This window comes from Arctopsyche grandis, chromosome 9, assembly GCF_051622035.1.
Source record: "Arctopsyche grandis isolate Sample6627 chromosome 9, ASM5162203v2, whole genome shotgun sequence".
NCBI lineage: Eukaryota > Metazoa > Arthropoda > Insecta > Trichoptera > Hydropsychidae > Arctopsyche > Arctopsyche grandis.
Window position 1 is genome coordinate 5,270,083 of NC_135363.1, and position 10,993 is coordinate 5,281,075.

The window sequence follows — 10,993 nt, forward strand, 5'->3', positions numbered from 1 at the left end:
TTAATGATATCTCATACATCTTCAAACATTCCTTTATACTTCTTTACGCTGATGATTTAAAAATTTACAAACCTATATACACCATAGACGATTGTCATAAGATACAAGAAGATCTAGATAGATTCTCTATATATTGTTTAAATAATGATCTTTTTATTAATCTAGAAAAATGCTCTATTTTAAATTTCACTAGAAATAAGTCAATTATTACTAATCAATATCAATTAAATCATTCAATCCTTAACACGTCATCTTCTATTAAAGATCTTGGTGTAATACTCAATAATAAACTAGATTTCTCTGAACATATTTCTTTTATTACCAACAAAGCATTTAAATCTCTTGGATTCCTACTCCGCTCAACAAAACCCTTTAATGATCCTTATGTACTAAAATTACTTTATTTTTCCTTTGTAAGGTCTCACCTTGAATTTGCCTCAATTATCTGGTCACCTTTTTATTTATCCCATATTAATTGTATTGAGAAAGTTCAACTTAAATTTATTAAATCCTTACGCCACCTTTTTCCTACCTATACCCATTCTACTGTTTCCGACATTTTAAAATCCTTTCTTTTAACAATCTTTCTGTCAGGCGACGACATACTGATGCTATATTCTTCTTTATGCTCATAAATGGTTTCCTTGATTGTTCTGATTTACTGAATAAGGCTAATTTCAGAATACCAGTTCGATACTCTAGACGCGTTGCACTCTTTTCACTTGATCCTTTCAATACTAATTCCCAAAAATATGTTTATCTGCAGCGCGTTTATCGTATGTTTAACGGAGAGCTGAATGAGGTTGATCTATTTGGTATTTCCCTACATCAATTCAGGTCTAACATAAAGAGAATCTTGACCGATTGATTCATTTCTTCTCCTATTCTATTTTTCCAATATTTCCAATATTTTTATACTTTAGTTTAGTTATGTAATGTGCTATTTAATCATATTATAGCTTTCATTCTTTTCCTTTTCATTTGTTTATTTTGTATTTACCTTTTTCATTTGTTTTATATTTGTAAATTTCAATTTCTTCTTATATTCTATCTTATAACCTTTTCCAAATATTTTAATACTATAGTTTAATTATGCAATGTACTGCATATTTTGTCATGCCTTTATTCTTTACTTTTTAATTTGTTTTCCTTATATTTATCTTTTTCATTTTTGTAAAAATATATTATTGGACTCGGATGTTACATATATTATTTATTTACTTTTTGTTTTTTTTTATACCTATCTCTGTACATCCTGTCTGTTGATTTTTCAATTAATAAAATAAATAAATAAATCATATAGGAACGGTTATGAAAAGATAATTATTCAATAATAATCTTCTAAATCATTTAGAATTTATAAAATAATTATATAGGCATATCAAATTGCTAAAACATTGCAATATCTAATATTAAATAATATAATTTATATATTTTTTTTGATTTTTAAATGCTTTTTATTATTACTAAATTATGTTCACAATACATCTTATATATATTTTAATAGCTGCTGATCTACTGATCATTTTCTATTTTACAATTTTAATTTAATTTTGTTAGTAATCATATTATATTATTCTAATGTTAATGGGCAGCATAATAGGAAAAATAGCTCAAAAACCTATTTACAATACTTATAAATGCTCATAATACATCTAATACATAATATTAATTAAAGACTCTAAAGTCGATGACCTATGTAAAGCAGATTGTGTTTAGGTAATCTGTGTGTTATACCTGAAGGGTATAGACATTTTGTTGTAATCACCAAGACTCTTCACAAGTGTGTTAGTATGGTTATTAGTGATTCTGTCATAGAATCTACTGGTTAGTTTGTTAGTAATGTCTGTAACAAACGAAATATTATATATGGCATGCAGTTTTTTCAAGTTAGTATATATGGGTGTATTATAAATTATTTTTAGGGATTTATTTTGTATTATTTGGAGCTTGGAAAGGTTAGTATTCGAGGCGTTATTCCATACAGGTGAAGCATAAGTTAATAATAAGCGCGTGATATAATTTTATTTTATTTTGAGTTGATAAAGAACCATGGCGATTAAATATTGGGTATATTGAGGATATACCCCGCATCGCCTTGCATTTCGCTCCCTTAATGTATAATTTATATACAAATGCAAACATTTATAGAAATATAATATTTTATAAATGTGTATATTATATTTATATAATGTATTCTAAATTTGAATTTTCAATTCAACGTCTCGAAAAGGGAAACTGCGGCCGACGATACGGCAAGACACTGGATGCTAAAGCTGTACGCTCTTTATTACGAACTGTTTTACATCCAACTAAAAACAAAATAAACATTAACAAAAACAATATGGAATAATACACACACAAATATATACGAGATGTCACATTACATAACATACCCTGTGTGTTAGATTGAATTGAATTTACTGTCGCTGTCAAATGAAATCGATTGGCCGAAGAACCAAATCCAGATTTACTTTCATTCACTGTATAAGTAGTGACAGGCCTTTTAAAAGGTGCCACTTTACCCGTCGGTAACTTCAATTTCTGTTCCGACACTGAAAAAAAGAAAACAAATGTTACTGATTTGATTGTTTTTCAACATAATGTATTCTAAGCCCGCTTTGAAGGTCAAGGAATTCGACCCTTAAAGCCCTCAACATGAGGCCACCACCCCCCCAACGAATACAGTCTAAGATACCCTTTCGTCGGAGAACGAGACGGTTGTTCATGAATATCGTACAAAAACAACCGCACATCACTGTTCTAATAAAAAAAACCACACTGTACATAATAAACAACAACACATGAACACATAAAGCGCGCATGCGTTAGGACATAATGTATAGCATAAATCTCGATACTAACATTTATTACTCTCAAATACGTTAGTGCGTTCTGAGGCCTTCTTCTTTATTTCAACGGTTTTGATGGCTTTCCTCGCAAAATCGTCCACAGCCTTCTGCGCCAACACGAACGTAGAATTCAACATATTCGGATTGACTGTTTTCGTCGATAAAAAATCATTGCCACGACTATTCAACATTATAAACGTGTCTTCTTGTAAATCGTTCATTCCGCCATTAGGTTCGACGTATGTGGAATTTAAAAGGTCTTGAGAAGACACTGCTTCATCTTTGTCTGTGGGATCAGCCTCGACAACATCTTCCTCTGATTTCGATTGTCCGATTTCCGTACTTTGAACAATATCAATGATAGGAACATCAGGAACGCTCGCATTTTTGAGATCTAGATTGATCATGTATTTTAAATAAGCATCATCGTCCTGTTCGTCTTTCCATGTTAGGGCGAGAGAGCCTTTCGCCTGTCGTATCAGATCTTTGTGCTCGTTGACCATGGCCGAAGTGAATATACCCTGGCTTTTGACTCTGATATAGTATTTTTTCAACATATCTAAAGAATTTTTAACAAAACTGTTCAAATTTGTAATTTCGTCGAAGTGAGATATTGTTAAAGATTTTAGATGGTCGGCTTTCGCTTCGGAGATTATCGAATCTTGTTGGGAATTCAACGCTACAGCCAACGGTTCTAATATTGGACAGGCTTCGAGTGCCTCAGTTTTCAATCGTTTCAAATCACTCTCCGACGATTCCAACTCTTCGAGCGCCTTTTCCAATTCCGACTGCATAGATACAGCTTGGCGAATAAGACTTTCGGACGATGATTGTAATCTAAAAACATCATTGCGACATTCCTGAAAAGGAGCATATTACTTTTAGCATGTCAAGTAAAATAATAATTTGACTAATGAGTTCTTGAAAAACATTTGTAAGCAGTGACGTCCCGAGACTATGTGCCGCCCTTAAGAGGGCTGGACACCAGCGCCTTGTCCATACAAACGTATTACACTTCTCCCTTCCTCAATTATAGCACTTGAGAAATTATTTTTTAAAATGCTATGGATATCCACCATAGGCATGTTTCTATCTTTTTATTTTTTTTATTAGTTATTTTTTATAGGAGCTAGGAGCAACCAGACATCTATAAAATCGCCTCGTTTTTACACCCACTAAAAGAGTCCAGCGTGCTAATTTAACGGATGATTTTTAAAAAAATACTAAGACAAACATAGAAAATATCTTTCTCATACCGATGATGAAATTTTTTTTAAATTGGTCAAGTTTTGAAGGAGAAAACTGGAGAATAAGAAACCCCGATTTTGTCGATTTAAAATTGGTATTATCTGGTCGAGGCGCAACTGTAGCATCCACTCAATATACATATATATATATTTATATATATATATATATATATATATATATATATATATATATATATATATATATATTGTCGCATTCACTCAATATATATATCGAAGAAAGGAACGGCAACAAAATTAAGGTTTCTGGTATCTAGCCCTCTTAAGCAGAATTCAAAATACCACCCCGCCGTCTTAAGAGATGCGGTTGAAACGAATTTTCTCATAATTATAATATCATAGAGGGTTTAATATTAATAGAAGCTAGAGGGGGTGATAGATGACTTGTATTTTAAAAACATATGTATCATCATTATCATCTACTGCTGGATGAAGGCCTCTCCAACACGCTTCCATTCGTCTGTTTTGCCCAACTCTCATCCATCTCACCCCACACATTTTACTTATTTCGTCCACCCATCTTCCCTGCAGTCTTCCTTTTACCCATTTCCATTCTCTCGGGTACCATTCTAACACTTCTTTTGTCCATCTTTCGTCCATTCTTCTAGACCATTCTGCCGACCATTGCCATTTCAATTTCTTCACTCTATCCACAACCCTTAACATACTTCTCACTCACGTATTCCGTTTCCTGTCTTTCCTCGTTATGTCAAGCATGGTGTCTCCTTGCCTTATATAATATGTCAAATATGAAGAAACATATTTTTAAGAATAGATATAAAAAATAAAGCTTTTCGTATCTTCATTTTAGTTGTGTTATTAAAATATCCCAACTTGTTTAATTTCTACTGTAAATAAAAAAATTACCATCAAAAGGAACAGATTGTTGAGATCGACCCTCAAAAATGTGTGGTCATATGTCGGTACATGATCCATTCCAGATATATGTCAAAGGAGTGCATGGCCATTTGACTCTACTAATCTAATTAATCAATGATGTTACTGCCATTGAAAACTTTGACATTTGACATTTTTTCCTCGAACAGATGGAGAACACGATTCTTCCGAAAATTTTATTTATAGCTAACTTTATTTAAAATAAATTTTATCCCACCATAATTTACTGCCTGGAATTGCCTTTCTTGTCTATACTTTCGGAACGTCACTGTTTGTAAGTCATAATTAGAGAGCGGACGTACTTTGCGCCGTTCATTTTTGCATGGGCAAACTACAAAGCTATAGAGCAAAAAAAAAGATTCACCATAAAAATGAACAATACGCGACGAAAGATGAACAATGAACTGAGCAAAGTACGTCCGCTCTCTAGTCATAATTAAAGATAGGACCAGAGCTAATACATCAAAATGCTCATACATAATAAAATTTAAATTAGCTTGATAGCTAAAATATATATAAATAAATAAATAAATAAATAAATAAATAAATAAATACCTACGTATGAATTATAACATAATATTTACATTTTTCAATTGTGGATCGGGTGCCTCCACACATAGAGCTGCAAGAGCTGCTGCAGCACGACGCTTCCTAATAGCTCGTGACGCAAAACCACGTTGTTTCCGTTGCCTTGATAAAACTGATGACAAATTTGCGAAATGGACCTCAGATTGAGACTTCAATTTGGCGCTCCATTTCTTCATGAGTTTCTCTACAACAATTATACCTACTCATTCATACTCAATATGAAACGATTAATCACCATATACTATTTCATCCATTTTACCATCTGAAAAGTCGAATACTACTCCTGTATGATTTTCTTTCGCCCGAGTAAGCTCGGCTTCGAGATGTGCCACTTTCTCCTTATGTTCGTTCTCTAGACGTGATAGTCTTTCTCTCAACTCTTCTGCTTGTTTAATGTACTGAGCAACGTGGCCGTCGCAGCTAATAATATTCTTCTTCATCTTCTGCCGAATCGTATTGGCTCGGGTCGCATACTTGAGAGTGTTGTACGTATCCTCGTACGATGAACTCGTTGGTGCGACATTCGCAATCATAACAGTACGGCAATTTCCACCAAGACTGTCCTTCAACAGCCTAGTCAACTTTGAATCCCTACAATTGATCAATTAATTAATTACACTGAGCAACAAAAAAATCACGTTTTTGAGACCCACTGAATTCGAATATGATAATGATTTTTGTTGGTTGGTGATCGTTTACGAGATATGAGCGTTTACAAAAATGCGCGATTTTTACAGTTTTTTGGCTTTTGCGGTCTTTAACTCAAAATCTAGTACTGCTGTGCTCAAAGTGAGTATTGGAATCAATAGTCAGATGCTTTCCCTATTGATTGTGATATTTCATTGCTTTAAAATACTTCTAATTAATTGTCTAGCGAATTTTAAAAGTCAAAAATATATTTTTTTTCCGTGCTTATTTTTAATTGCGGTAATTGCAATTTAAATGCTTTCGTTGTGTATATGGTTGTAACGTGTAATGTGTTGGGTGCAAGCGAGACGGCATGTAATCCACCTCACAGAGTACAGCGGCATACAGACCATTTTTTTAAACGTTCATGTCTTGTAAACGATCACCAACCAACAAAAATCATTATCATATTCGAATTCAGTGGGTCAAAGTTAGTAAAGATTGGTTAGTCTCCGCTCTGGTAATTTTTTTTGTTGCTCAGTGTTATTAGTTATTAGTGATCATTCGGTAACAAGGAAAAACCCGTTTACACTACTGGTTAAAATAATACAATAAAATATAGAGGAACCTGCCTGTACGGAATGAACTTCGCCCCATCGGCTAATTGATTGATACAATTACCGAGCGATAGTAAACTGCGATTTATATTGGCTCCTTCTTTGAAACGATCTCCTTTGCAACCGGTAGCAGAAGCTCGCTCACTACCAGCCAAATCAATCATAGATAATTTAACAATTTTGGCTTGATTCGTTGCTTTGGTTCTCATCTTCACGTACACCTACAATATAATTAAAATTCATTGATATTGTTACGTATACTAAAAAAGAGCCGCCGATTAAGTGCAATCGGATTAGGCTGAGGCGCATCCCTGACACTGTGCGACCGTTATAATTGGTTTCAAGGATTATCTGCAAACTAAGTGCAAGTAAGCTAAACAATGGTCAGCGAATTGGCGTAGTAGCGGCACTCGGTCGCATTCCCGTGGAGTTCTCAGAAGTGACCGATACCGTGAGGCTGGGTGTCGTGGGAATACATATCCGAGTACGTGACCATAACAATAGGTAAACAAACCGGACGTCGAGTGACCTATCCGTTATAAGGCGATATCAAGCCATTCTGGACGGAGCACTGCCAGTGCGTGTTTGGTCTTTTACTTGGATCCTCCACCCACCCCTACGCAACAATATAATCGTATCGTGAGAGCAGCTGACATTTGATACAATATCATACCTGAAAAACGGCATGACTGCGAGAGCTTTCGGCGTTTGCATCCGTCGGATGTTGTGTTCGATTTTTGTTCCCTTTATCCAACATATCGAGCAATTCCTGAGCAGTGTTAATACTTTTGCTAGACAATCCTGCAATTTGAACACCATATTTGCCATTGTCCCTCAGATGCAAGGAACCGGACGGTTGGAGTAAATCGTGGACGTTTTCATTATAGATCTAAAAAATAAATTATAAAATTAGAATCGATGGTAAAATTCTATTATGTAAAACAGTGTTTTCAAATTAATAACATGCTCATACATATTTAATGTTTTTATCAAGTTTAAAACAGGGCTGTGGAGTCAAGAGTCAAAGTTGGAGTCGGAGCATTTCAAGCAGAGTCAAAGTTCTAAAAAATTAACCGACTCTGACTCCTTTTTATTACAGTACTATTATTTTTATTTGTAATATAAACAGCTTAAACATGGCGAATCTAATAATAAATATTCATTTTTTTTATTAAATTTATTAGAATCGAAAAAAAAATATTCAACCAATCGAATCGTCATAGAAACTGATTTGTTTTCGATTTCCAACCAACTATAGTTACAAACTTAGTCTCTTTCGTAATTATATATTAGATGTATTATATATTATACCAGAATCCGGCGGCTCCCACGGCGCCCCCAGGGGCCTTCGCTCCCGGTGCCCCCGGGGACCTTCGCCCCTGGTGCCCCCCGAGCCTTCGCCCCCAGCGCCTCCGTCCCCCGGCCCCATGTCCTCATGGAAATTTTGACTTGTTTTTGAAATTCCCAACCAATTTCCAACCAACAATATTTACTTAAATACAAAGTCTCTTTCGAAATTACATGTATACCAGAATCCGGCGCCTTCACCCTCGGAGCCTTCACCCCCGGTGTTTGTTTGTTCGTGAAAGTCAATTTAATAAATAAAAAAAGAAATGAGTAAATATATGAGTAGATAAAAAAATGAATAAATTTATATAAAACTAGCTGAACCCCGGCATGCTTTGCAATGCCATAAAAACGCATGCAATTCCCATTTCCGTTCTCGTTTCCATTCCCATTTGTCGGAAAAACGCAGTTAGCGAACACATTTGAAATTATTGCGTTGCAATGACACTCATTCCCGTTTTTCCCGTTTTTTTATCACAGTAATCTTCCCGGACATGCACACAACAAATCCTGAAATTTTCATCGTAATCGGTTCAGTGGTTTGGCAGCCTATTCGAGACACACACACACACACAGACATCCATTTATATATATATATATATATATATATATATATATATATATATATATATATATATATATATATATATATATATATACATACATACATACATACATACATACATACATACATACATACATACATACATACATACATACATACATACATACATACATACATACATACATACATACATACATACATACATACATACATACATACATACATACATACATACATACATACATACATACATACATACATACATACATACATACATACATACATACATACATATTTGTATGTATGTATGTATGTATGTATGTATGTATGTATGTATGTATGTATGTATGTATACTTAAGAGGGCTAGATACCCGAAACCTTAATTTTGTTGCCGTTCCTTTCTTCGATATATATATTGAGTGAATGCGACAATATATATATATATATATATATATATATATATATATATATATATATATATATATATATATATATATATATATATATATATATATATATATATATATATATATATATATATATATATATATATATATATATATATATATATATATATATATATATATATATATATATATATATATATATATATATATATATATATATATATATATATATATATATATATATATATATATATATATATATATATAGATAAAACTATTAAACTAAATTTAATAAAATGTTTACTATTAGACTAGTCATGTTTAAGCGGTTTATATTACAAATACCGAGTGAAGCCGGGTAAAACCACTAGTTATAAATAAAATCGTCGAATTGCACGTATTTTGATATATTTATATGTTGCTGTTTTTTTCAATTGTAAATATGTAGGTTTTTGAGTTATTTTTCCTATTACTGTACTGTACGCTGTACATTAACATTAGAATAATATAATACTATGATTAGTCTAAAGAGCGGACCCAGAGCGCGCTGTTCATTGTTAACATGTCGTAAATGCATTGTTAAAGGTTTGCCGAACCTTTTTTACAAAGCATTTACAATAATGGAACAATAGACGGCGCGCTTCCGGTCCTACCTCTAATGATTACTAACCAAATAAAATAAAATTGTAAAATAGAAAATGATCAGTAGATCAGTAGCTATTAAAATAGATATAAGAAGTTATTGTGAACATAATTTCGTAATAATAAAAAGCATTTAAAAATCAAAAAATATGTTGGTGTTTTTGAATCGACTTTAAAATTTTCGCATACTACAGTTTAGGAAACACAAATGTAATTAATAGTATGCAATGTAACGTATGTATGTACCTCTAGATAGGACACGCATATTTCAAAGTCTCGCTGTTGTCGGTGATGTTCGATGCAGTTGAACAGTTCTCGCATCGTAAGATATGTTATGCCGGGCGTCTCCGGATAGCCGAGCATCGTGAAAGTCTTACCAGCTCCCGTAGCTCCGTAGACGAAGACAGAGCAATTGTAGCCCTCCATGAGCGAGGCGATGATGTCTTTGGTGCTCTCGTTGAAGACGTCCACGTTCGTCGCCTGGACGCCGAAGACAGTGTCGAACATGAATTGCATTTCCTTGTTGGCTCTCTTCAGATAGCTGTGCGACGGCTGCTGCACTCCATGGTAGAAGAAGGGCTCTTCCTCTACTTTGGGGTCGAAGATGAGCATCCTCGAATCGATGGGTTTGACGACGACACGTCTCCCCGCGTCGACTTCCCATTGGTTGGGAGGTCGGATTCGTATACACACCTTCATGTTGGTCGCTTTTGAAGTCGACTCTGTGGTACCAAATCGGGAAGGTTTGGGCACTAATAAAGAATCCACGGTCTTTACTTTTGGACGTAGCCGACGGACCCTGGGCGAGTAGGCTACCTTCGGAGACTTTTTCAACGACGACATGATGTCCTCGTTTGCTTCGACTCTTCACAAAATAGTTGCTGACTTCGAAACCACTAGAGAGCAGCGATGTCCAACTGCACCCGCCCGTTCACACCAGAGAAATGTTATAATACTGTGGTTTTACGAATAAATAAATTGTGTCAATAATACGCGGTACGTACAATGTTTTTATACTACAAAATACGTTGTGACAATAATATGTATTATCTATTTAATTTTGTTTTTTAAATGCTTTTTATTATTACGAAATTATGTTCACAATACATCTTACATATATCTCATTTAATAGCTACTGATCTACTGATCATTTTCTATTTTACAATTTAATTTAATTTTGTTAGT

The 10,993-nt window shown here is 33.8% G+C and overlaps 1 protein-coding gene across 1 annotated transcript; it reads right to left on the bottom strand.

Moving 5' to 3' along the window:
- Positions 1-2,217: 2,217 nt before the first annotated feature.
- On the bottom strand, positions 2,218-10,765 carry LOC143916807 (uncharacterized). Its single transcript, XM_077438053.1, has 8 exons — positions 10,055-10,765; positions 7,520-7,735; positions 6,862-7,067; positions 5,838-6,193; positions 5,599-5,786; positions 2,866-3,712; positions 2,397-2,555; positions 2,218-2,312 (listed from the first exon to the last, which is right to left on the bottom strand). The coding sequence occupies exons 1-8, from the start codon at positions 10,649-10,651 to the stop codon at positions 2,218-2,220; spliced, it is 2,664 nt and encodes an 887-aa protein (XP_077294179.1). The 5' UTR covers positions 10,652-10,765.
- Between the last annotated feature and the right edge of the window lie 228 nt (positions 10,766-10,993).

Excerpts from the sequence above, each read along its gene's own strand:
- LOC143916807 (XM_077438053.1), bottom strand. The coding sequence starts at position 10,651 with ATGTCGTCGTTGAAAAAGTCTCCGAAGGTAGCCTACTCGCCCAGGGTC. Across the intron at positions 7,736-10,054 it reads TATGCGTGTCCTATCTAGAG|ATCTATAATGAAAACGTCCA; the intron begins GTACATACATAC and ends TTTATTTTTTAG. Across the intron at positions 6,194-6,861 it reads GCGAAGTTCATTCCGTACAG|GGATTCAAAGTTGACTAGGC; the intron begins GCAGGTTCCTCT and ends GATCAATTGTAG.